General features: G+C 46.2%; 1 protein-coding gene across 2 annotated transcripts; it reads right to left on the reverse strand.

The window, feature by feature from the left end:
- Positions 1-12,187: 12,187 nt before the first annotated feature.
- MARCO (macrophage receptor with collagenous structure) lies at positions 12,188-26,415 on the reverse strand. 2 transcript variants are annotated; one of them, XM_068949167.1, is made up of 20 exons: positions 26,285-26,415; positions 24,786-24,887; positions 23,938-24,168; positions 23,269-23,304; positions 22,517-22,561; positions 22,076-22,147; positions 21,944-21,970; positions 21,549-21,641; positions 21,205-21,258; positions 20,078-20,122; positions 19,605-19,712; positions 18,178-18,285; positions 18,011-18,055; positions 17,365-17,463; positions 17,216-17,269; positions 16,658-16,702; positions 16,393-16,500; positions 14,830-14,871; positions 14,235-14,411; positions 12,188-13,869 (listed from the first exon to the last, which is right to left on the reverse strand). In XM_068949167.1, the coding sequence occupies exons 3-20, from the start codon at positions 24,158-24,160 to the stop codon at positions 13,739-13,741; spliced, it is 1,512 nt and encodes a 503-aa protein (XP_068805268.1). In that variant the 5' UTR covers positions 24,161-24,168; positions 24,786-24,887; positions 26,285-26,415; the 3' UTR covers positions 12,188-13,738. The 2 variants fall into 2 exon arrangements, with proteins under 2 accessions (XP_068805268.1, XP_009675487.2); XM_009677192.2 differs by lacking the exon at positions 26,285-26,415 and adding an exon at positions 25,956-26,184.
- Between the last annotated feature and the right edge of the window lie 311 nt (positions 26,416-26,726).

The following is a 26,726-nucleotide window of genomic DNA, read 5'->3' on the forward strand; positions in this document are numbered from 1 at the left end:
AGCTTTGGCAAGATAGTCTTGGTAAGAGGCCACTTTAACTGAAAAAAAAAAATTGCCTACTTAAAGATCGTAGAAGGTAAAAAGCTGGTCAACATTAATCAATGGGTAGGTGTTAATTAATGTCTTGTTTCTCAAGCCAAACACCATCAAGCTGGTAAACCACTTTTAACCTCGCTTCCAGGTAAATTATGTTTAGTTGCCCTTTTATCCAACATGCTTTGTATACAAATGAGCAGGAACTCCCAGCAGACTCTGCTGAAAGGTTAACGGTTGCACACAGCATCCGAGATGAATGTTCAAAATCCTACTCAATACAAATGAGCATTTCAGCAAAGAACACTTCCAGTTGATTAATAGGGACAAATTTTACTTTGATGGGAGTACAGGAGGTACAGTGGCAAAAGTGGTTGTTAATCATGGTGCCAAGGTGTCTGCAGTTAAGTATTGTGTACTCCAGCGTCGCAACTATTGTTATGACATCAAAATGTGTCTCGGGGATGGATGAGCCCTAATCCACGCTATGTTTAAAGATAAGCATGAGAAAGTAGGAGCGTAATGAGGGGCCAGTCCTCATTTACAATCTTTTCAGACTAGGAATTGTCAAAATATCTCGGAAGGAGTTTGGCAGATTTGTCACTTCCTTTCCCCTGATGCTCAGCTGTTATTTAATTATTAATACGAGAGTCTCAGGGTTGTCTCAGGAGGTGAAAAAAAGTATTGAAAATGATGGGAGTAGACGTGAAAAATCCTAGTAGCATGAGCGTCATGTAGGTCCTTTTGGAGTTGTATCAGAGGAGAAAATGTCATGAAAAGCTGTCTGCAGTTGGGCCTGATCCAAAGTCCATCAACGTCAGTTCCATTACTTCAGCTAGCTTTGGACTAATCCCCCAAAAACCCAATGAAAAGAAGAGAGGGTGAAGAGAGCTCAGGTTTGGATGTGAGATCCCGGCCGGCCATCATTTCCATGAGTCATGTTCCTTGTATAACCCAGTCTGACTAATTGCAGGTTTGGCAATTTAATGAGGATTCTTAACTTTAACTGCTTGGATTACATGGATTTTACTTTTTCAAAAAGTCTAGTTACTCATGATTTGCCAAATAAATCCCTTGAATTTTTAGTATGGGGGGGGATGTCAATAACAAGGTTATAATGTGAGCTTATTCTGCCTGTCGAGGCTCTTCTACCACCTCGGAGGCAGCTGAGGACCTGTCAGAGGCGGGTTAGTGAGCCGGGGAGGCGATGTCTGAGCAGGCACCGCAGTTTTCCCGTGCTGGCGCAGATTAGCTGGTTGTGTAGCTATCCTCCACCCTGACACGAATCCCTTCCCAGATGCCAGCAGCCCAGCCAAAATCTACTCCGCACGTGAAACTTTTGCTGCCATCATAATGTCTGTTGGGTTGTGATTTTTAATGACATCCTGATGATAGCAGAAGCAGCAGCGTATAGATTTACACCAGCTGAAGAGCATGTCTTGCTGCAGTTGGGGAGCAGGAAAGGCTTTTACCAGCAGAGGATGTGCCTGCATTCAAAAGTGCCAGCAAACTCTTATTAGTGCAGAAATGATCTTAAGAGAGGTTCCCTCTCTGGATGACATTTTTGGCAGTTGTCTGTGTATTTTCTCTTTCGGTGATGAACATGGCCTTGGAGATGTTTTGACCTTAAAAGGTTTAAGCAGAAATATCAATGGGAGTGAGACCCTCTGAAAACCTTAACTTCTCATCTGTGAAACATTTTTTGCTTTAATTTGGGAAGCAAAATTGCTGGCATAATTAAGTTCCCCACATAGCTTTTCCACATTCTTTCTGTGCACTTCCCTTTTATCTTAGTCCCAGCAGAAATGGTGCTGGTTTCCAGCGAGTAAGGCAGAATGAGCTCGTTATGCTTGTCTCTGAATTGGGCAATTGATTGTTACGAAAAACAGTTTATGCTTCCAAGGATAATAGAGATGCATCTGTGGCATTTAGTGGCAGCAGATACATACATCCCGTACATGATTATGGTGGCAACTGGGTGGCAAGGGAGGAGGAGCAGAGCCCAGAGGAGATCCCACAAGATGGTAGGTTTATGCCCTATAATTAGTCTTCTTGCTCGCCAGATTTTTTCCGCTGCTGTGGCAAGGAAAACAACTTAGGAGAACACTGCAAAATGTCCTGCTCGCCCCTTAATTTCAAAACAATATTCCCATTATGTTTACATCTGTCCTCAGTAAAATATATTTCCAATTTCCCAGTATTCCCTGCCAGTTTGTTACTAATCCCCTTCTTATGTTTGGCCAGTGGCAGATGGCAACCACCGATGATGGGTGTAGGATGTAGCCTGGGTGCTCAGACATCGGTACTGCAGAGTGGTTAGAGGGTTACTAGGATTAAATCAGTGCTGAGGTGGGACAGAGAAACATTGGGCTTGTTTTTGGCTATGTCCTCTTTGAAATAAGGGTTTCGCCCTTCTTTCTAGCCTTTTTGGTCTGGGGGCATGCAAGGCTGCTTCCCACACTGTTTGGGTAACCTTCACATTGCCGTGAGTTGACCTAAGCTATCTGCAAACTCAGTGAAATCTGAGACACTTGCTTTCCACAAAGACTGAATTATTTTCAATTTTATTTTTGGCAAGAAAATGGGGAAATTTATATTTTGGCTTAATCTCAAGGTTTAATTTTGATTTTTTTAGCTTGCCAGAGAACAACGAGAGCCTTTTACTGCTCCAGTTCTGATACTGGTGTTGCCAAGATTTTTTGGACTTGGGTCTGGCTTTTTTTTTTTTCCCCGAATCTGACCTGATTTTGGTAGCACTGGTTTTGAAACCCGGAGCCTAAATTCTGACCCCAAACTCTGTAAAAATGTTTCTTTGGTGTCCTAACAGTGGAAGATTTTGATGGGCTGTTGGAGGTTCACCACGTTCGTTCTCTTTCCTACCGAGTCAGTTTGGATTTCCTTGCTCTCCATCCTTTCTAAAAGCAGGGTGTTCCTCTCATCTTTGTTTTTCTCCCCTTTTCCATCCAGCCGTCGCTCACGTGTTATCAGTCATCTGCTATGTGGTGACGGGTCCAAGTGGCAGATGGGTATACTCACGCCTGAGTATTTACATAGCAGTTATTCCGCTCTACCTGAAATGCTGCTGCCAAGACAATCTTCCTGCTGCTACATCGGCCGTGCCGCGCGCACTCGACCTTCGGTTACTGAATCATCTACAAAGTAAGCCAAAGTGCAATGCCTGTACAGACCTTGCTGACGTTTACCCAGAGGATTTCTCCCACCCTCCACAGCCCCGGGGCTCTTTTCTTCTGCTGCAGCCATTCACTTTTTGACCAAAAACCTGCAGCATCTCCGGGCGGTCCTCAGCCTGCCCTGCCGCCTCAAGGCTCCCCCCAGATGTGCTGCTGCTGCCGCCAGCTGTGCTGAGGTGAAGCAGGTGCCGTATCGCACTGTGGCCTCAGTGCAGGCCATGGAGCCAAGAGAGGATATGGCAAACTCATTTTTTGATTTTAATGTCATGTTAACACTTCTTTTCTCTCAGAATTTCATACTTCAGGTTTTTCCAGCTCACAGAAGAAATGTTTCACTGGAGAAAAGTAAAGGTGTGACCATGTTTTAACTCTATACCTTTTCTGTGCATTTAGTGGGGAAGAACTTGCATTATTCTCTGATTTCAATCAAATTTTGCCTTGAAAGCCGCCAATAGGCTGCAGTGACTTGGGTGGTCCTCTTTCAGGCTTCTAATTGCTCTTGATTTGAGTGAGAATTGTACTGCTCAAGACTGCTGAAAATAACTCAGTAAGTGACTTTACATGTTCAGCTCATTCAGGAAAAATAACTGCAGGTGTAAACCCTTTTGACCTCAGCAGAGCCGAGTTCATGTTCCTCAGCTGAGGATCTGCCTCCGTCTATGCAAATCTGACAATGATCTCTTCATTTCTCAGCAGTGATTAAAATATCTTCTCTCTTAAACAAGCTTAACTGCCCATTCTCTACTCCATACCTTATTTGATCTGTTGGGGCTAATGTATCATTAGTATTTTGTCATGCAAGACAAATAAAGTGTTATTTTTTTAAATTCAGCAAGTCCTCTGCTGATTAGCAGGATCAGTGTTTTCAAATACTGTCAGCTACCAACCGCTCATGTGAAAGATATTGAATATTTGGAAACTAAAGGTCAGAAATATCAATAGAGCCGTACATAAGGCTTGGAAAACAAAGATTAAGAGTTAAAGTCTTAGAAACAGTACATGAGTTTGCCTCCTTAAAGCGAAAATGATGGCTATCATCTGGTTTATAAATTCATGTCATACCAACATCTTGGAACAGTTTACTTTTAAACAGCAGAAGATATATGAATGAATAGGAGGAAAAAAAAAACCTAAAGAGAAAGAAAGCATCCACAAATATTTTATTAGACAGGAAGCCTTTGCTGTGGTGCTTGAAGTTAGCTGGGCAAGAGCCTTTCTGCAGTGGGGTGGGGGCATCGCTTGTCCAAATGTCTTTCTCTTGTAAAGCAGGTCTCTTCCTGTTGTTGAAGTTGCTTTGAACGCAAATGTCCCATGGCCAAAAAAGGACTTCTTTCGCAGGAAAAAAAGTAATTTGATGAAACTTCTTAAATTTTATACTGACTGTTTCCCCTGAAAGATCTCTCCCACTTTTTTTTCCCTCCCCAATTAACAGATAATCTCAAAGTAGTTATAATACCATCAGACTTTTTCCCTGGAGGAGGGGGGAAACCCACAGAATACAATTTTTTATCTAAAGTTGTTCGTGCTAGCGCCTTTTTCTTTGCACAGTAGCATGTTCATCATAGTAGATTCATCATAGTTCTCATATAGGTGGTGGGTTTCTGCCTTCTAAAGTCACATGCAAAGGCTGTCTTTCCCACTCTACGCCAAGCTTTGCTGTAAGAGGAAAAGGCTCACCCATGCCATTACTCCTATTTGTGTCCTGATTTCCTTGCTGTTTGCCTGGACAGAAGCAACAGCATGATGAGCATGGGTCATCACAAAGGGGGCACACTGTGGGATTGTCTTTCCTGAAGTACTTCACTGTCCTTGAGAGGCTGGAGGCCTGCCAGAGGCTGGAGAAACCCACCTCCCATTGCTGCCTGGTGTGAGCCAAACAGCTCTTTAGAGTAACCCTTTGGTCACTATAACCGTGCATGTGGCCATTGCTAGTATAACACTACACCCTTACCTACGCAAAGGTATCACTTCACCCACTGGAGAAGTGTTCCCCTCCAAAGGAATAGCTTTTGTGTGTTATAGAAGACACTGAAGAAAGAAGAGTGGGCTGATGCCTATACAATATACTCATCACCGAAGTGCATGTGGCATATCCTAACAGTCGTTACGGGAGCTAAGCAGCGTCTGAGAGCCGGGTGAAACAAAGGTGGATGGAGAAAGGGCCATATTCGTAGCGAGAGCAGATCCGTGTAGCTTCTTTCATATCAACAGAGCAATGTTGATTTGTACCAGCTGCAGACGTGACCCAGGTCACAGCTTGCTGCTTCGTCTCCCACGCTGAATGATGCTTGGAGGCCTCTTACTGAAGTCACATCACCAGGACCCACTCGCTGAGCTGGGCCCCACATGTCTGCCAGAGACTGTACATATTATTGCACTGCATGTGCTCCCGCAGGGTCACGCATGTCACCCAGGAGCAGGTCACGACAGATACGCCAGCCGGTAATCAAGAGCGGCACTGTGCATCTGGGAGCAACAACATGAAAATGTTGAAAATGTGGCGGGTTTGTTTGTTTTGTTTTGTTTTTTTACATTTTCTAATCCCAGAGATGGAAAGTCAGAGTGCCCCAGGGCACTGTGCTCACTGTGGCCATTGGAAGAGAGAGACGTTTCTCTTCCTTCTCCTGCCCTCCCTGTGCCAGCTCGCACAACGGGCCTTGAAAGCAAGTAAACTGGGACAAGGGGCCTTCCCCACTCTTAATCTTGCAGTTCGGGAGTCTAAACAGAGGAGAACCAAGGGTCGTTCTTCCTCCTCCCCTTCATCTGCTAATGGCAGCCAGATCCATTCACAGTGCTGAGCAGCTCTTAGCGGCTGATGGAAATAACTAGATTCTTAGAGACAGGGTATTTCCCCTCCCTGCAGCATTGCTGTAGGAGTCTGTCCCTGCTTGTTACTGGAGAAATTTTATAGTCCTGCGAGTTGAGTCAACAGTCTTTACCCATGTCAGGAAAAAAAGCCCTTGTTCTTTCAGCGCTGGGATCCTGCTCTTGCAGCGCTTGGTAATGGGAATAAAGTGCCACTCAGGGAAATAGTGCCACTTAAGTTTAGTTGGATCTCATTTCCACCCTGAAAAGGGTTTCCGGGCTTCAGGAGGGTGCTCAGAGGCTCTCACCCCTGCCAAGCCTCTTGCACCTCCGCGCGATAAAGTCGGAGCATCTGCATGTTTTAAAGACGGCAGTAATTCCCCATTACTGCACCAAAGCAGCCAGCCTTACACTGGTTAAGGGTAGGCGTATTCAGACAAGACGCAAGACGTGCCTCTGTTAATGGTAAGGATAATTAATGTGGCGAGTACTAGCTCAGGAATGTGGCACGGTCGCTACTTTTTGTAAACTTTAAACTGGGATCAGGCGCCTTCCTAGAAAACAAGCAGCGATGTCAGAATGATGCAGGAATTACCAGGTGAGTGTTGCTGCCCTGCACTGTGCAGAAGGTCGGGTGAGATTATTGTAATGGTCCCCCTGGCCGTAACATCTGTGAAAGTTTGCTGCAATTTCTTTGAATAGCTACGCAGCCTCGTAGGAGATGACTATTTTTTTTTTCCCTGCTGGCATGTTATCAGAAGGGATCAGACTAATTGTGCATTTATCTGGAATTACAGTTATGAAGCTGCTCTAATAAGGTAGTAATTCGTATCTTGAATGATTTACAGCCCAAGTCTGAAAGCCCTCTGAATCCGACTCCAGTAGGATTTCCTAAGGTAGTGAGATACAAGGTCGTTGCAGGGCTGTACTTGGCTGCATTGCTGTCACCCGGATGGCGCACAACCAACACATTTCCATTGCTCCTTGTGTGTTAGTATTTATACAAAATATCATTAAGTGTCCCCAGAATAAATGCGATTTGCATAGTAAAGACTTTATTGTTCACATGATGCACCTATTCAACAGCTCTGAAAGTCACCTCCTTCCTTTTCCCTGGGTGGTATGTAGATGATTTGGGAGGAGTTTGCGATGGTAAGTCTTCTGCTCTGGAGCTGGCACCCTTAAAATTCATTTAGCGTCTACAAAGGAGAGCAAGGAGCTTTTATAGTCCCTGTGAAGTAGTTTTAACCTAGGACTCAAAAGACAAAGACTGCTGCTGAATAGTAATGTTTATTTAGCACTTTAACATTTAAATCTTTCCCCGCTTGGAGATGTCTTTCTTTTTGAACTGCAGGCACAAGTTCCTCTGTTTGCCTGCAAACCTCTTTTTTTTTTTTTTTAATCTTGCACTGAGTCCCCAGCAAATCCTCAAATATTCTTGCAAATCTCAAAGATATCAAGGCATTAGCCCCCCCTCACCTTCCTCCTCACTTAGACCTTTGAAGATGGGTGTGACTAGAATGATTTGGGAGTTACAACTCGGAGTCTGAATAAAAAATGATGGGAAGCATTTTGTAATACCGTAGCCAACACAATAACTAATTACTTATAGATTTTAGGTCACACTTGAAAAAGACAAATACTGAAATAAATGGATAATCATTTGGCTCTACCGCTAACATTTTGTTTAAATACTTTGGGCTAAATTCAGCTCTGTGTCACAGGAGGCCAGCTGCCTACATTGATGCTTGCTCTAGCTTTAGCATGAATGAAAGCAGAACTGGTCCCTTTGCTCAGATCAGAAACACTTACTTCTAGTACGGGCTGTGAGCTGAACTGAATGGTTGGTTGGACCTTTGCTGGACCATGCTAGTGGGAAGAGAGTTAACAAGGCATAGCCTGCAGACCTGTAACCAGTTCTGACAGCAAGTGAGACAGAAAAAATTTCCTGGGTTTCGTGGCCCAACGCTGCTTTCCACTGCTACGTTTATCAGAAAAAGATAAGAAACGTGTCTGCAGATTTGCGGTGCTATGATCTTACTCTAGTTCACAAACAATAGGTGACTTGGGAAGAGATGGATGAAAATAAAATTAGTGAGCCATATATTACAAGACGAGTTTAACCTTTAGATATGCCCAATGTGCATATTAAAATTTTTACCTCTGACCGTCTCTGATATGAGCAGGAGAAGTCATTCTTTCATTACACTTGACAATCAATGTGCTAGCTTTAATGTACTTTAAAAAAAAAATAGAACGACAACCCTCAGACAGAACAACTTCCTAGGTGTGAGCTAAATGAAATTGCCTTTTCTATATTTTCAGCCGGAATCATCAATAATTTTGCTAGGGCAAGATATGTTATGGATGCATTCAGCATAAACTTGAGGCTTTAGAAACCTAAAGAATCGGCTTTTAGTTAGTAAACATTTTGCTTTTGAGAATCTCTGGGTGCCTAGGTGGCATTTTTAATTGTACGTAACTTCTGTTGAGGCTGTAAAAATTGCATTCGTTCTGTCATCACACTCCATGGATAACCTGCAGCCTTCTCCTCCGTGTTGCTTCTTGTCCTTGACACTAATACTAAAACTGCGACACAGCAATGCTTGAATAAGTACTACTTGTTTATTAATACATATTACCAGCAGGATCCTCTGTGCTAGAAAACTCTGTGACTGTAATATCTGCCCTTTGCTGCAGAACTGAGTTTTCTGGATCCGAGTTTCCTGGGCGAGGTGCTGGCTGCGGCGACGTGTCTCCACACCCTGGGAAGCAAGTACTCAGGGTGACACTTCTTCCTCCCAGAGAGTCACAAGGCATGAAACTTTAAGTTCCACCCTTTAGGTATCAGCCACGTCAACTGCTTCCCTGCTGATTTGGTGAATCCTTCTAGCGCTCCTCCCGCAGTTCCCAGCTGCTTCCCGTTTCCCCGCTGTCAACAGAAAGCTCAGCCTTTTCTCCACGAGGACCCAAGTCCCAGCGCAGTGCCCGACAGCATCGATGAAAAGTTCAGCTCCTTGGAAATGTGGAGAGAATGGCATTGGCAATGCTGGAAATAATGTTTCAGGGCTACAGAAATGTGTCCTCATGGGACTTACTAACTTGCTTGTCCTTGGCAGTCGGAGGAGCTGGGAAATGAGCTCGTTGCAGCCCTGGGCGCCTGCCTACTTCTCCACTATCCAGTTCACACCAGTTCCTCGCCTCGGATCACACAGAGCAATGGGGGACAGGGATGGGAGCATCTGGAAATACCAGCATTCCTCAGGGAAAGCGTTTCTTTTTTTAATTAATCGTATCCCTTTTATCCATGACAGTGTAATTGCATTCTGCTTAACTAAATCTTTTTAATTGGTGCTGGGAGGGACCGATAAGCAGAGCTGTACAATTCCTTATTAGCGATTGCAGCCCATCTGCACGCTGCCACAGGGGGAGGCCGGGCCGGGGGCAGTGGAGCCGGACTGGGCAGCCGCTGGCCCCGGGGACTGGTTTTCTGTCTGTGCGTGCAGCCGTCGGCATCGGCACCCGGACCTGCACAGGCGCGAAGCCGGGGGCGAGCTCGCGGTGCCTTCCCTAGCGCCTGCCTCGGAGGAAACCTCCCTGAGGTGCTGAGATCAAGGGATTTGGGGGAGATCTTGGGTTTTGCCTTAAAAAAAAAAAAAAAAAGAGAGAGAGAGAGAGAGGGAGGGGGTGGTTGTGGCCATTAAGAGCGGAGAGAAAAACCGGTAAAATTGACCTGTGTGCCTGGCAGCCTTGCCCGGCGGAGCTGGCAGGGAAGGTACCTGCGGGGGCGGCTGCGGAGGGTCGGCAGCCGCCGCCGGGGAGCAGCGCGGAGCGGCGCGGCGGGGCGGCGCGGGGCAGCGCGGAGCGGCGCGGCGGGGCGGCGCGGGGCGGCGCGGGGCGGCGCGGGGCAGCGCGGGGCAGGGCGGAGCGGCGCGGCGGGGCGGCGCGGGGCAGGGCGGAGCGGCGCGGGGCAGCGCGGCGGGGCTGTCGCGGCGCCGGCGGCCCTGGAGCTCCCCTTGGCGGCGGCGGAGCGGCACGACCGCTCGGCGCGGGGAGCCGCCGGGAGAGCGGGGGGGCCGCCAGCGCTCCCTCCGGCCTCGGCGAGGTGCCCTGGCCGGCCGGGAAGGCCTGAGTCTGGCAGGAAACTCTGGGTATTTCGGAGCCACCTCTCCCCGTGCTGGTTGTGTCCAGTGGTATTTAAGAAATCACTGTCTTTTTGCCCTCCCTCCCCTCCCCCCCGTTTGGAATTAAATAAGGGCCTCTCTTGCCTCTCCCGAACAAAAGAGCAGCGATACACCGATTTATGGCAGCCAAGGAGTTGCCACAGATAGCTGGGATCTGAACGAAAAGTGTGAGATTTAGTGAGAACTTCTGAGCCTGCTGAAGCTGGGCTGGAAATCTTTGAAATTTTATTTCTGACTCTTCCTCTCCTGGGTCCTGCACGAAACAAGCGTGCAGCCTGATACGGACAGGCCGTCAGCCTCCCTAACGGCTTATATATATGTACCTCTGGGGTCCGCATAAGAGCGTATGAACATGCTAGAGTCGTACAACAACTTTACGAAGGAGTGGGGGACTGCACCCCAGGCTGTCACCCTGATCTCTTCAATAACGTCTGCGCTGATACCGCTTAAATGAGCTGGAGTCTGTTTCATGAACTGCCTATACCAAACCTCTGCAGAGCAGAGCAAACCCCCAAATCCCCACTGCTATTATTTCCGATGAACTAATCTGGATTCTTCAAAACTGGAGAGGTAAGAGCTGCAAATTAACAGAGAAGCTCTTGGACATGAGGCACGCTGGTATATTTGCAGGTTACTGACACTATTGGCACAACAAGCGGGGAAAAATCTAAGTCTCCCAAACAGCTTTGTAAGGCGGTCTGAAGATGCAGGGCTACTTGAAAGGTTTAAAATAATTTAAAGCCATACCTCTGCTCCTCGAGCATAAAAGCCATCAATGAACAGCTATAGCTACCAGGTTAGGCCATCAGCCAGTAAAAGTTGCTGTACGCAAACTATGTTGGATGTTACAACGGGGGCAAACAACCTGTTTTTCTGTCCTTGCAAGTGTGCCCCCTCCCTTGGAAATGTTCTCACACAACTTTTTGTTTTAGTTTGTCTTTCATGATTTTAAAATTTAAATTTTTTAAAATCTCTCTTATGCTGGCACAGTGAGCTGCTAACTAAAATTCAGTGATTTGGGTTTTGATTTTTTTTTTTTTTTAAACGAGGTAATTTTCACAAGGATCAGTTCCTGGACCTGCCTCTCTGCATAGGTGCCAGGATGACAGCTGATAATATGGTCAACTTAAAGTGACTGCAGCTCTCACAGTCTGAGTGTGCACAGGAGCCAGGAGAGAGGTACGGGCTTATGGCAATAGGGATGGTAAGTGATGGAGAAGTTAATTTAGCACAACCAACTCCTCAGAGCAAAAACGTACCTTATTAAGCACATACCACTAATGAGAAAGCTGGGAGAACCGTGAAGAATTTCTTCTTGCTTTAGTGACCACATTAGTGTCTTTTTTCTGGTTTCACTCTGCTTTTGACGTATGAAGAGCCCCTGTAAAACATTTGTGCTACACCATCTAGCAGCTGTTGCTATTTAATCCTGTTCAGCTACTGCTTCTCTAAGGGTTCTCCACACTCTTGGACAGTAGCTTGGGCTCAGTCTGTCCCCGTTGTGCTCAGGAGTGGACAAGTGGACTATAGCATCCTTGGCTCTTGGCACCCATGTGCACACCTGCAGTAAAGTGCCAAACACAGCAGGCTTTCTTGTCCTGACGATGGTCACTGATTGTGTTTAAATAGCATGACCTGTAAGGCAGAATTTGAGAGTAGGCTTAGATCCAATCTAACCCCAGGTGTCTTGGTGTTAAACCTGATACAACTGCTTATTTCTGGCTGGGCATTCTCCAAAGCGCAGATTGAGACTCACAGTATTTAAGCCACCACAGCCAAGGAACTGTGTTTTCTGAGTCACCACAGTGGACCATGGTGAGGGATCTTACCTTCAGTGGCAGTTTTGCCTGATTAAAAAACCTGAACGTTTCAGCACTTAGTCTGGAAAAACAGTGAGGAACTTACCACATTAGCGAGGAAAGTGAGAAAACACGAGGAAAAGCAGGCATCTCCTGCTGTAGCAAGAAAAGAAAATGGCTTGTAAATCCTTTATTTCCATTTACATATTGCCACAAAAAAAGGAAGGACTTTCACCCTGGGAAGGCCTGAGGAAAACTACTAGCTGCTAGCTACTTTACTCAACGTGCTGTTAATGCTGGGCGAGTGCCTTAACACAGCAGAAAGCTTCCTTCGCTTCTCATTTGGATGAGCAACTCTCCGTCTCCACGAGCTTCGGAATATTTGTCATTCATCAGGCTTTATCTGTTGTTCTCCAGCAGCTGGTCCTTGCCTTCTCTGTGCCAGAGCCAGGAACGGTAACTGGCCCAGTTCATTCTCCTGCTGCCAAAGGCATCAAAGCGGACAGCGGAAATCACTAGGGATTTTCCAGACTTCTTTCCTGAAGCCTGAGACCCTCTAACCACTATTTCCTCTCATTTAGCACTGCGATAGTTTTGTGTACTGTTGGACATGCTGACACCCTGTACTCTGCTGGGTCTTCTCCTTACATTGGCCCTGGATGCCCTGGCACCTGCTCCTCTGATGGTCACCACTCAGAGGTTTTTCCTACTTATATCTAAAAAGCAATTTTCAACACCATCTAGAAAAGTGAAATTATGACCAACATTAAAGCAGACATGAGGATTTCCTTAATTGTATTCCTTACATTTTAAACAAAACACCCACAAGCAAGTTGCAATGTGCACAGCTATGTACAGGCTGCTGGTCCCCTGCCAGCTGTTGAGTGCTATGCAATGGGAAGGAACATAGTTGAACCTTTTAAAAAAAAAAAAAAAAGAAGCCTTTCAGTTATTCTTGCAAGCATTGTTCCATATAACACCCTCAATTAAGGTAGAAGCCTTTGATGTGGGATCCGTAATTTCACTCTGAAAGTTTAATTAGCAGGTACTTCCCCCTTACTGTTTTGATTCATCATCCCTTCCTTTTACTGGAGCATCTCAAAGACTTGAGAGTGCTTAGTTTCCTATACCAGGTTAATATACCAAAGCACTATTGCTCCCGCAGACAGGCCAAGAAAACAGTCTGTGCTGAACCAGAGCAGGCGGCACCTGGTCCTCAGGCACTTACTTTAGTGCTTCAGCTTGTGATTATCTTTCTCCTCTGGAGCAGAGTTACATTTGCATGTCAGTTTGATCATCTGATGATTTCTGCTGTCATAGGTACATGCACTTTGCTTGGGGGGTTTTACGCTCAGATTCATGATCGGGATACAGATGTTAGGTCAGCTAAGCAATAGTAACTTCTTTCCCACACTCTTAACCTGGTCTCTCTTACCGCAGGCTAAGTTAAAGCACGCCATCTCTCCTTTGCTGTGGACTTAGAAGTCCCATGCATAAGCATGGGTGCCAGGTCACTTGTAGAGCCATGAGCCAGATCGTGTGTCTGAGCTCGTGCCCTTCTGTGGCAGATGGGATTTTTCAAATGACATGCAGATCTGGTGACTGTTGCTGATTCGTGGAAGGTTTAAAGAACAGGTAAAGAGAACAACGTCGTAAGCACAAAGATAGCAGCACCGTGCACAACACAGGCCAGGCAGCAGTTTACAACAGCAGTTCCCGAGTCTCATCAGGCGCACTCCACCCCAGCGTCCTCGTTGTGCGAGCAGTTGTGCGTACCCCAGCTCCGTTTTGCACAGTCGAGAATCGAATGTTCATTCCCTTTGCAGTTCACATCATCAAGCCAAATTTCTCCAGTGCCTTTGAAGGATGAGTTAAAGAAAAAAAAAAAAAAGAAAAAGAAAAAAGAGTCAGTCACTGTTGGGCGAGGGAAACAGGAGTAACAGGAATATACACTTTTCTAAAGAGAGCCCTATGGCTTGTAAGCCTGTGTTGGGTTTAATGACTTGCTTATGGGAGATCAAGCTTTTTGGCATAGCTCTTTACATGCACCTGCATCATCCTGAGCAGAAAGGACTGTCCCTTTGAGATAGTCATCTTTGCTGTCCCATTGCTTGGGCGAAGGGCCTTGCTGTGGTCCTTTGCGGGTTCCCTGTGTTGGATGGGCAACGCCCCCTCTGCCACAAGGACCCACGTGGGAAGCTGGGAGGCCTTTAGGGACTCACCTGCATTGGCAGTGAAGGTGCTGACTGCGCGACTGTAACCCAGCATGCGGCAGACCACGGTGGCATCTCTGCTGTCCCAGTCATCGTCACATATTGTTCCCCACACGCCGTTGTGAAAGATTTCCACGCGACCCTTCCTGCTCCCTCCAACGATTCGTATGAGGTGACTGTGGTGGCCTGACAGGTCAGAGCAGAAGAAAATAGCTGTACTAATCACATGGATGTGAGGAGGGGAACAAAACAAAACAACCCCACCCCAAAACACCACCCCCCTCCACACACACTGAAAGATAAACAGCAACCACTCAGACCGAGATGAGTGTTTCCACCCCAGTGGCTGTAGCCTGGGAAAGACCACAAGGTCCCTGTAGCACAAATCAAAACAATTCACAACCCAGCCTTGGCTGTGGAGACAGCCCAGTCTGCAGCTCAGGCTCTGCAGTGCAACTGCTCGATGTGTAACCAGGTCAGATCTGCTAGCTGTGCTACAGGTACGCTTCAGTCACTCAGGTGTGCCTGGGAGACAGGTTAATCCTGATGTGAGAGTTCCCATGCAAGAAGGGAAGGGCTAGAAGAATGACTAGAAGTCCAGTACCTTCTCCTTTTTCACCTTTGCTCCCACTCACTCCTGGAGGACCTGTTCCAAATTAAGAAATAAGCAAACATTTGACAGCTGTTTGGGGAAAAATCCAGTTATCACCTTTTTCTGAAAAATTGCGTGGGTCAGAAATACAGTGACTAAAAGTACATGAAAAAACATGATAGCGATATGGTAAGAAGAGTAGCATAACATACGGCAGAGTTTTCACTCAGGTCACACGTTGGGAAAAGGGCAGCTTGCAAAATTTCATTCACTCACAAGAAGTGGGTCTTATGGCCACTACTGTTTTTAAAATGACATCTCTGATAGCCTTCAGGCTCTCCGGAAGCAGGCATGGTATCTCTAGGAGTATTTGTAGGAAGACCTACATTATGGGTTTTTGTCTGTAGGTGCTGCCCTGGGACAGCAGAAAGCCACTCAGGCTTCTGTACAACATCCCCTGTCCTAAGAGTATGGGTGCTTTAAAAAACACTGTGATCTTCCCCGCAGATACTACCACCACAAGGCACATACTACCATCTCCCCCATGGAGGACCCTCCTGCACCTCTCCTCAGAGCACAGATCCAGCAGAGGAGTGCACAGAAGAGCCCCAGATAAGCTCAATTTTATTTTGTTTCTGAACACACATGTACTGTTCAGTGTGAACAACAAAAATAAGACATTTGGAGCAGGCTCCTGTCCTGCACCACAACCAGGAAGAAATTCACGAACTCAGATATGCTCCATGAGTGAGATTTTCCCTGTAACGGCTGCACTAAAGTGTTCTCGCTGTCCAACAGTTGACTTTATGAAACCAAACAGCACAGGTGAGTGCTGTTAAGGGGAAAATACTGCATGTCTAGTAGGGAACATCACAGAAACAGAGAATGCCACCAAATATGATGTCCGTAGAGCTGCCATGCCATTGCTAGATTCTCTGCTTATGCCTATGTACTTCACTGAGCCCTAACTCCCCTTTTTATTTATTTATTTATTTCTAACTCCTCCAGTCACTGACCTTTTTTTAATTTTTCTCTGGAGCAGAATTACTGCCCTTTGCTTTGGGACACCATGTGACACTGTGTGAGAACTTCAGGTCAGTGCCTACAGATGAGTAAGCAGTCTGCGACTGGAAGGGAAGTAGGGAAACACATGCAGTAGCTCCACCATAGGCCCTTCTGAACCGTCTAGTTTTTAAGTGGTGTCCTGCAGTTACCGAGGGTGAGCTAAACAGTCCTAGCGTTTTGGTGCTGTGTTCCCAACTGCCGGGTATGCTGCAGGGACACGTTACTTTGCAAAATGTCGCTGTAGAATGGAAACAGGAACATGAACTGTTCCAATTTTCTGTGGGATCAGGGATTTGAGAAAACCTGATGCATCTATTTAAAAGCACTTGCATATCTTTCAGCAAGCTGCGACTGTGACACCCCACACATGCGTTTTCTGGGAAGACCGATTTGTCTGTTGAGTTCCTCCAAACAAGCGCTGTGCCTGGAGGCACAGAACAGCTTGTGCCTTTGCACAGTGTATGCTCCCAAACCCAAACAACCACCAGATATTGTGGCAAACAGCCTTACCAGTGAGTCCAGTATCTCCCTTGGCTCCTTTTATCCCTGGTGCCCCCTTTGGGCCAGGCATGCCATAATCCCCCTTGCTTCCTTTTTCACCAGTTGGTCCTGGTCTACCTAGGTGGAAAATACAAGAATGCCAATACCTTTGTCAGTCCCAAGGAAAGAGCACATCAACCATTTTGCAATGACACCAAGAAGTGAACCATTGCATTTAAAGTACTTTTCTGAATGAATATCTCAGATAAAGCAATGCTGTAGAACAAGTGTTTACCTTGTAGACCCTGGTCTCCCTTTGTTCCCTTTGGCCCTGGAAGACCTAAGGTCATCAAAACCAAAATAAATTTATAAGACATAAGTATTTATGCAAATTAAGTTTATGCAAACCAATATTTAGGGTGGGTTTCAGGCAGCCCAGTTTAGCTATCTAAACTGTAGAGGTCTATTTCTAAAGTGGGTGTCTTGTTTCCCTTTATAAGCAATGGGAACCTAATCTATGCAGAAGATAATAGACAGTGGAGAGTCATCTCCTGCTGAAGCTCACCTACTTGTGGTCATTTGCAGCACATCCTAAACTCCACTGATTGGATAGAGCGTATCTTCAGTGACTGTACAGAGAGCCTAGACACATGAATTCAGGTTTGTCTGACATCTGTAAACACCAAGTTAGGCCAGGCAACTCCCATTCCTATTATCTAGGTATAGGATGAATGCAGAAGGGTGATTGATCTTTGATCTTCTTTACCTCTTGGTAGAGGGACTATGGAGGTTGTGTGCACTATGTAAATGAAGAGTTAAAAACATCCACCAAGCCTGTTGTATTCTCCTTTACCTGCCTTTCCACTGTCTCCCTTTTCACCTTTAAGTCCCCTCTCGCCTTGGGTTCCTGAAATTAAAAGCAATTCGACAAAGAAGAAGCTGTCACACACAGCAAGATCAGTTTAGGAGAGCAGCCAGTTACAGATGTTAGTAGCTTTATACCTGGACTACCGCTGGGTCCTTGGGACCCCTTCTCTCCTTTCTGACCAGGTCTGCCGTCAGAACCAGGAATTCCCGGGGCACCATGTCCTCCAGTTAAACCTTGACATTGAGCAAAAGCAGTGCATATGAAATGAAATGCAAGCAAAACATAAAGGAGAAAAAGAACCACTGCAAGACAGCTAAATCACCAGGCCCTGTGCCTTGCAGATCGAGTTCTCTATGGAGGTGAAACAAATGGTGGTTCTTTCCAAATCGCAATCCTCCCCCAGAAGCGTCAGTCTTAACCGTGCAGTGAAAGGCTGTAGGAAATTGGGGCCTTGCAGACTGCTAGCCATGAGTAGCACAAGTGCTTTCCTAAAAGAGCAGCCAGTTTCTGCCCTTTGTGTGCATACACTCTCAGGAAGGAGGATGTAGCCTTCCATGTTAGAGGATCCTCATTTTTCCCCCTCATTCTCATGCATGCTGTGAATGGAGTCTAGCCAAGGCATCCTCAGCTGTGGGATGGGTCTGCACAATGTTAGCGTGGTTTCTTCATCTCACCGTTGTCTCTTACTCATGTTTGGATCTAGTCCAGATATGGATTTCCGTGTCATCAAGCACCACGTTAAAGAGAGATCACCTTTTGTGCATCTTTTGCACAGCTTACCTGCCTCTCCCTTCTGCCCAGGAGGTCCAGGCTCCCCTGTGCTACCTGTAACAAGATACTGATGTCAGTGCTAATGAAGCTTAACCAAAGGCTTCAGCTACCCCCAGACCTCTACCACTGCATACATGTGCTAACAGAGGGGTCTGTGCTCTGTCTTCTTCACTTACCGTTGAAACCTGGCAGTCCTGTGTCTCCTCGGTCTCCCTGGGGACCCCTGGGTCCACGGGGCCCAGGATCTCCCTTCTCACCCATTTTGCCTTTCTGTCCTTGGAGACCTACCAGACAATACAGCACATGTGTAAAAATCATAAAAACAAATTTATCATCTCTGAAGCCAGTGGAGCATCTTCATCTAGCTTCACAAAGTGTGAGAGTTCGGCCTCACACTTGCATTTATAGGGGATGCCCTGTAGGATGGCAGGGCTAGGCGGGACCTCACGGTCTGAACCATCCACTGGCTCTGGCTGACTGCTCTGCCAGATGTTTGTCAGACCTGGTCTGAAAGACTTGCAAGGATGGAGGCTGCACCTCCTTTGTCTATTCCCAAACTATCCCTACTACTAGAAGGTTTTCTTCTCTAAATCTCCATTACTGCAGCCTAAACCCTTTCCTCTTCCTACCCACAGTAGAGACTGAGGACACTTTATTCAGTCCCTGTGCTTTGAGACAATTGCTGTGGCTCTCCTTAGCCTTCTCTTCTCTGAGCAGATGATCAATGTGGTCTGACAGAGCTGAAGTACCTGAAAATACCTCTTCTAAGGAGTGAGCTCTCCTTCACCCTTCTACTCCAGAATTATCCCAAAGTCCTTGTCTTTGGAGCGGAAGGAATATCCCTTTTCTCTTCTGGAGCTCATGCTAAGAAGCAGTTCCACTGGAGGCTGCAGGATCTGGTGACTTACTTCTGAGGAAGCTCTAGCCCACCTACCCAAACATCCTCCCTCAGCTGTGCCACAAACATCTTTTACTTTCTTTTGCTATCCTGCTTTCAGCCTTTCCTCTCTGGGCACAGCCCACGTGAGCCCGTTGAATAGCAGTTGTCCAGGAGACGCCCACTAATGCATGTTACACAGGAGAAACACGTTGCATAATTCCTCTACTTAAGTTGTATAAAAGTCAGGATTATATAAGACATAAAGCTTTCAGAAATAGGCTTTACTATAGTGAGGCCTAACATCCACATGCTTGTGCATATAAGTTATATTGTATTAGTTTATAACATGAAAATCCTACTGCAAACATCACTGCTTTAATCTGGAAGAGGCTGATAATTGAATACCTGTGGCTTTTGTTAGACAAGGGAAGCTCTATAAAGAGACTTCCATGGTGCAGAGTCAACATTTTGCAAGTCCCCTTCCCCCAGCCCTCCTCTCGGAGCTATGCTGGAGCGTAACACAAAATGAAGTTCCTTCGAATTAGGCAGACTGTCCTATTCATTCAGCTCCCTTGTAGGCTGGCGAGCCATGCTCAGGGTTACCTGGCTTTTTATGGAAAAAACCCAGATCTGAAGACTTCATCAGATATTTTAATTGGAACCAATGTAAACAGGAATACACAGGAGAATCTTAAATATGTTGAGATAGTTAAGTAGTCTTACCTGCAAGACCCATCTGTCCTTTTTCTCCTCTTATTCCTGGTTCACCACTTGGGCCAGCAGGGCCAGAGTCTCCTTTACTTCCCTTTACACCCTGAAGTCCTTGTAAACCTGCATGGGAAACACCAGATTTTCATGCTTTATTGAGTATAATGTTTAGCGACTGTGAGTAGCAGCCCACACAGCTCAGCTGGAGACATGAGCCAAACTCCATTCTCAGCCTACTTGAGAGTAGTGCCAGTGGTCACAGGGAATTAGATAACTGTGGCCAGTACACTGGCTCTAACTATTTACCTTTAAAATAAGAATTCTTCGGGCCAAGTGTTCACATTAAACATGCATAGGTTTGTTTCCTTCAGCTCCGATGGCATTACTACCAGCTTACCTCTGTGACTGAGGACAAGACTGTCCATAAAATCCATAAAGTCATGTTATATTCGTCCACAAAAGTAATTCGGGTGTCAGAAATGCTTTACCTTGGATTCCTTGGTCTCCTTTTGTCCCTGGTGGCCCTTGCGGCCCTGAAATGTAAAATTCGTATATCAGATGTATCAGCTAGATAGATGTGTATCAGCTATCACAGTAATGACTAGAAATAAGAGATGAATTTTTTAATCATTCTTTGTGCGCATTCCTTCTGTCACCACTGAGCCCAATTTTCAGCTGGCATACGGCAGCATAACTGCTTTGCTGAAGTCCAGGCTGACTGCATGGCTGGGGACGGGCCAGTTGTCTGTGGGCCAAGCCCCGTTGACCGCAGTCTGACAGGGACCTTTGGGGAATCTTTCCTGAAAAGGCACTGAACTATGATACATAATATTGCAGGCACTGAACAGTGTTTGGCTGGAAGTGGTGTTTCAATGTTGTAAGTGCAGCCAGGGAGTTATGAAAACATGATTTCAAAAAAAATGAATTAATTTTTTTTCCTTCAGAAAAGCTCAGTGTAGCCAAGAACTAGGGATAGATGAGACACATATCTGACTTAACAACGACTGCATCTTAGATCATCATCATAGGGTCATAGAAACATTGGTTTCTCTGGAAATTGCCTGGTCCAGCCTCCACTCAAAGCAGGACAGTTGCCAACATTAGATCTGGACTTGCTGCATCCTCACAGTCTGGAGACATTTATCTCCTGGAGCGGGTATAATTCCACCCCAGAACACCTGGGGACCCTGAGCAGGGGTAGCAGCTTCGACAGGGCTGCAGAGGAGAGCACTTTCTCCCAGCCCCTTCCTGAGCCTGGGCAGGCAGTTCCCCAGGGACAGGAGGGGTAAAGACCTGAATTTGTCACTATTCGTTACGTGCACTGTTTGGCTGGGGTCATACAGAGCAGGGATTGATGAAATCTCCTTGAATTGTATTGGCATGAGAGAAAAAGCCCAGCCATGGGATAAACATGAGCCCCTGGTAAATAGTTCACTTCCCCTTTGCTGTTCTGGTCGTATTGGCTGGACAAGGTCTTTTGCAGAATTAAAATCCTTTATTACATTAGTTGGTGGACTTGTCCTGCCTATGTCCTTCAACCATCACAGTAAAACACCACTATTACTGGCAGAAGATAGTTACTTCCTCACTTCATTTTGTTTTTCTCCTTTCTTACCTATGTCTCCCTTGTCTCCTTTCTCTCCTGGAGTGCCAGTGGCTCCTGGTGCTCCTGCAGGGAGAGAAGAAGGCCAAGTAAGACGTACCATGGCACAAGCTCCTGCAGATGGCTGCAGCATGCCCTTAGGCAGGAAAAGGGCATGGCTGTTGCGTCAGCTGCAGCGGCAGCCACCGCAGGTGCTGAGTAACTGAGAGCCTTGCAACACAAGATGATTATTGTGTGCTAGGGCTGTCCCCTCCTGTCAGCACATCTCTACCTAGCTCCACTGTGAAGGGCTCAGCCCATGGCTATTCCACAGACTGGTGTTGGTACAGGTCCTACAGAAGTAAGGAACTCCTCACCTGGAAATCCATCTCTTCCAGCTGAACCTTTCTCTCCTTTCAAGGTACTGACTGCACCAGGAGGACCCTGGGCACCCTTTTCCCCTGGATCACCTGAAAGTGGAATTGGTGGGGGATAGGAGGAGGAGAACTGAATTAGTTGCTTTGAAAAGACTGAAACCAGTAGGCATGAAAGGCATTGACACCTCTTCTCTCTGGGCCCCTGTACTGCACCTCCTGCACTGCTGGCAGAAAAACACAGGTTCATTTGCCTTTGCAAATTAGGATGTTCTTACGTCTTTCTGTTCAAGGCAAATACACAGTCCCTGACATTCCCACAAGTCAGCTGCTCACTTTGCCCACTTGTTTTGTGTGAGGGGGAAAAGAAGTCACAGGAGTTTGTTTCTATGAATTACCTTTTTCACCCTTCTCTCCTGGGAGCCCTAAAAGAAAAAAAAATAATCATTCTTGTATTGCTCTGATAACCTTCAGTGTTAACTGTGTCTCTTTCCTATGCTGTGATCTGTCATTTTTGTGTGACTACTTACCCTGTGACCCAGTTTCTCCTTTGTTTCCGGGTGGTCCTTTGGGACCCATATCTCCATTCTTGCCTGGCTCTCCTTAAAGACAGATTTAGCAATACAATAAACAAATGTAGATAAGGGGCTGCAGGTCAAATTCCAGCTTCACTGAAATCAGAGGCAAAAATCCCATTGGTTTGAGTGGCCAGGGACACGATCCCATTCCAATACATTTCTGTTCATATACTCAGCTGATGCAAAGTGGCCCAGTACAACTGACTGCAGTGAAATGATGCTGGTTCCCACCTCTGGGGGAGCTGTCCAAATGCCCATTTCAGCACGCTGCAGTGCATTTTGAGGAGCTCTGAAGAGCTGGAGGTCCATCAGCCATCTCCCAAGAACCAGCTCCATCAGCTCCCAGTTCTTTCATTATTAAGGAAAAGCGAGAGCAAGAACTTCAAAACTCACCTGCGTGTCCTTTTTCACCTTGACTTCCTTTCTCTCCTTTGGCACCTGAATCAAAGGATGACAGCCTTCATTTCCCAGGGCCTGAAATGATTCCGCTCCAAGAAATCGCTGACTCCTTATGCAATATTAAAGCAGTGGTATTATTTCTAAGTTTGAACTGAGCAGGAGGCAATCAGCACTCTCTAGGGAGGTCTGACAACCTCCACTGAATCTCAGCTCCGGTCACCATGTCTGAATCTCATCAGGATCTTGGAATCTCCTTCAGAGGCTTTTCCACTTAAAATGGGATCTGAAACTGGTCTTCATGAGCACCCCAGCTCCCAACCACCTATGGTACTCACAGGATCTGTCCTGTCTCAATCAGGGATTTGGGAAGGTTATTGCAGATAATGATCAGATACAGTTCATTTCCTATATCACATCTGATCTTTTCTGGCTGAGTAGCAGTAAGGAGGCAAAGTCAAAATGCTCTTCTATAGTCACTCTACCACTGCGGGAAGCATGCAGGCAGCAAGCCTAGGCTCCCAGTAGATGAGTCAAAAGGTGCAGCAAGTCTCCTTCATTCCCAGAGAACTGGCTTTCTGCACATTTTGTATGATCTGGGTCTAGAGACTGAAGTCTCAAATCCTCACTTCAGATTTCTTAAGGAAGAAAGGAGAGAGAGAGAGAGAGAGAGAGAGAGAGAAAGAAAGAGAGAGACAGAGAGGGGGAGGGGAGAGCGAAAGTTGCTTATGGCTTGTACACCTACATACCTGGTGGACCAGGATCTCCTTTGCTTCCAGGAGGCCCTGAAATGAATATTAAATTAATATTTTTCAGTAGTCAGTGCTCAGTAAATGATGTACCAGAATGGGGTTAATAGGTTTAGGGCTCAGTTGAAGACATCACCCTGCAGTCAGAGCTGGTGCCTACAAGCATGCTGGAGGGGAGAGCAGACTGGAGCTGTATTTGCTTCTGCACAGGGAGCTGCCAGGCTGTGGATGTGCAGAAGCAAAGCTGTGCAGCGCCATGTGCATGCAGGGGACACGTGCACAGAGGGGGCTGTGCTGGTGGCTAGGGGTGTTTCCAGCTCCCCAGCCAGGAACCAGTGTCTAACCCTGGGCATTTGAGTGTTACTAATTAGAAGACAGAAGAGCAATGTAGCAGTGACCATGTCTTGTCCTAGTTATTCACCTGTCTGAACTAGCTTGCTAATTCTGTGGGGCCTGCACCCTCCATGGTACTTGCATGGCTCTTGGAACAACAGTGTCACAAGACTTCAGCCCAGCTGAAGATCTGCCCTGTGCAGTCTCATACAGAAGAATTGCAGCTCTCAGGCATCGCAAGGGCCTCGGTCTTTGCTAGTTGTACCGATGAACTGGCTTTCCCCACCAAATAACTGGCACAGCAGAGCAGAAGGTTGTGGAGAAAAGGAGCCATACCTGCAGCCAGGGTGATGTTGTTCATCATCATCATCAAGTTTTCATTGCTGTTTTTAATTATGTTGACTTCTTCTTCTAAGTTTCTCATCCAATTTTCCTCAGGTCTCATGTCCCTCTCTATGTAGTTTTTCTCCAAAATAAGTTTGTTTGCAAAGGAGCTTTCCAGCATCTCTTCTGAGTAGGAGGTGTTTTTTCCTTGAATTTTTGACATATCTCTCTGCATCTTAAACACTGAGAAAACAGAAGGGCCATGCAGTAAGCATTCCTGGCCTGATATGCCCTGGACAATGCCTGTTGTGTAAAATCATTCCTTAGTGCACGTGGGAAAGGAAATCTTTTTCTGCAGGAGAATTGAGCTAAACTCTCAGCTGACCTGGGGAGGTGTTTTTAGGTGTGTTGGTCTTCACACATTGAGCATGCTCCTGCCATCCCCTCTCGACAGGTGTAGGGGCTCTCTACAGCACCACCTAGCTCACAAAAGTGGTGCTAGGAGGGCAGGAGGGCACTGCAGCGGGGTGGAAGGGACCTGACAGAAGGGGGACATGCTCTCGGGGCAAGGGCTTGGAGGTGGTGTGCTGTGAGGAAGAGGGGTGCAGAGGTTCCCTCCCTGCAGGGAAGGGGGACATGGGGCTCCTGTGTAAAAAGGAGAAGGGAGAGATGGGTCTCTGCAAAGAGAGGAGGTGCCTGAGATGGAGAGGCTGGAGGACAGAGAGGGTCTCTGGGGTACATGGTGCCCTCCGCTCACCATGGCTGTTCAAAGCCATGCTCTCCAGGAACAGCACACTGCAAAAGGGCACCCGGCAAAGCTGCCTTTTGCTGTCGAGCCTGCAGCGAGGCTGATGAGTTACCTTTGTATGCCAACAGCGCTTGGCCAGCCGTCAGGAGCAGCAGGTAGACGGTAAGGGCCGCCCGAGCACAGCACGCAGATGGCGCTCTTTTGCTTTGAGGCTCTGAAACCCAACAGAAGTAGGGTAGGCATCCTCTCACACCTCTCACACTTCCAGCCGTTTCAGGCCATGATAGAGGACAAGTGCTTTCCAGAGACGGAGAGCAGCTGGGTCCCTCCGGGAGAGCAAGGTCCCATAACGGCTGCAGGCTGCCTTCTCCTTTCCCTTGCACATGCCTGTGCTTTGCACCGCAATTCACACTTAGCTATCTTTTCCTTAGCTGTTTTAATCCGCTCGCTTCAATCAAGACTTAATCCAACCTATAACAGTACAAATACAGTAGTTCTTCCCTTTCTGCATGAATAAACTCCCTGCTGTCATTGCATTTAGCTGTCCTAGGCTGCCATTCAAAGAGGTTTCTCTAAAGGACGTGCCATCTCCAGAGCACTGGGTACATGTGAGCAGTGATGTACATATCAACTGAAATAAATGCAAAAAAAAAAAACTAATAACAAACTGAACGGCAAAACAAATGACAACAAGTCAGGGCTTCTAAAACAAATCGTCACCAGCAAACGTAAAAGAAAAGCTTCTTCTTTTTTTTTTTTTCCTCCCTAAAGGCCAAAATTCAAAGTATTTCAGAGGCATTAATAACTACTTCAAACATGCAGTAAGTTAGCCTTAATTGAGTTTTTTCAAAGTAATATAATCAGGAGTTTAAAGCCTTAGCTTTAAAAGAGTACAATGATTTAATTAGTTTTACAGTAGAATGGTTTAGTCAGCAATACTATATTTATATTCAACTGAAATTCATAAACTTATTTTTTTTGTTGGATCTGCTGATTTGAGTATCTTCAATATTAAGGCATGAAAATTTTACTCAGTGAAATTAGGCTTTCTAAAACAGGGAAAGGAACTAATATTTTCTGATGCTCAGCATCAGCTTTTGCCTAGAAAAGATACTTTCACATACTTCTCTTTTTACATGGTCAGTTAATTTAGGAGCAAATGTCACTGTAAAAAAAGCATTTAATACGCAATATAAATGCAATATTCTATTTCATGTGCTGTTTTCTTCATAGACCAGATAAAATCATATCAATCCCTTTAACAAAAAAAAAAAAATCTTACCACTTATCTGAAATGTTGTAACAGCAGCTGAAGCAAACCCAATCTTGTCTGAAAGAGTCAAAGTGTTCACTTCACTTGAATTTCCCTCTCCCTTGTGTCTATCTTTAACTTCCATGACAAATTTCTTGTGGCTAGCCTAAAATCTTGCCAGATTATGGACAACAAAGAACTGAAGGGGTTTCCTCTCTGCCTAGTGATTTGATATGCTTTCTGATATGCTTTGCCTATCTGTTCAGTTTTTATAGACTTATGAGAACCCTGATGTGGTAATTCAAACAGTTCCTCAAAACTCCCACAGCTAGGATGTGCAGCTTCCCCCGAGCACTCACCCCAGCACGCTGGGCCCACGGGGCCTACGGCACGAATGCAGCCGAGCTATTCAACATCTCTACAACAGGCTTCATAGGGTTTGGACACAAGGTGGCCATTTGAGTCGATCCTAACACAAGCAAAACTCCTCCTGTAGCCAAGGAGATGCTTGGTTAAGTGTTGACCTCAGACCCAGCCCCTGGGAGGGGCAGCTAGGTGCTGAGCAGTAGTAAAAGACACATTAACTTGCACTGAGACAGGCCTGTAAAAAAAAGCCTCTGTCTCCTTTGGAGAAGGCTCTCTCTAGCCTTCATTTCCTACTTGATCCATTTCCCTCCACCACAGATACAATTTCTACCACTCCACCTCCTCTTTGCTCACTTCCTGTAAAAACTCACGACCATAGCCCTTACCATGGCATTTTGATTACCCTTTGATTTTGCAAAGTGACATGACTCACCC

Source organism: Struthio camelus, chromosome 6 (assembly GCF_040807025.1).
Source record: "Struthio camelus isolate bStrCam1 chromosome 6, bStrCam1.hap1, whole genome shotgun sequence".
Lineage (NCBI taxonomy): Eukaryota > Metazoa > Chordata > Aves > Struthioniformes > Struthionidae > Struthio > Struthio camelus.

What these genes read in the sequence shown, in the direction of transcription:
- MARCO (XM_009677192.2), bottom strand. Translation starts at nt 26,070, where the DNA reads ATGGAAGTTAAAGATAGACACAAGGGAGAGGGAAATTCAAGTGAAGTG. An exon ending in TGGAAGAGATGGATTTCCAG is followed by an intron (nt 21,259 to 21,548) that starts GTGAGGAGTTCC and finishes CTCTCCCTGCAG; the next exon opens with GAGCACCAGGAGCCACTGGC. An exon ending in AGGACTGCCAGGTTTCAACG is followed by an intron (nt 18,056 to 18,177) that starts GTAAGTGAAGAA and finishes ATCTTGTTACAG; the next exon opens with GTAGCACAGGGGAGCCTGGA.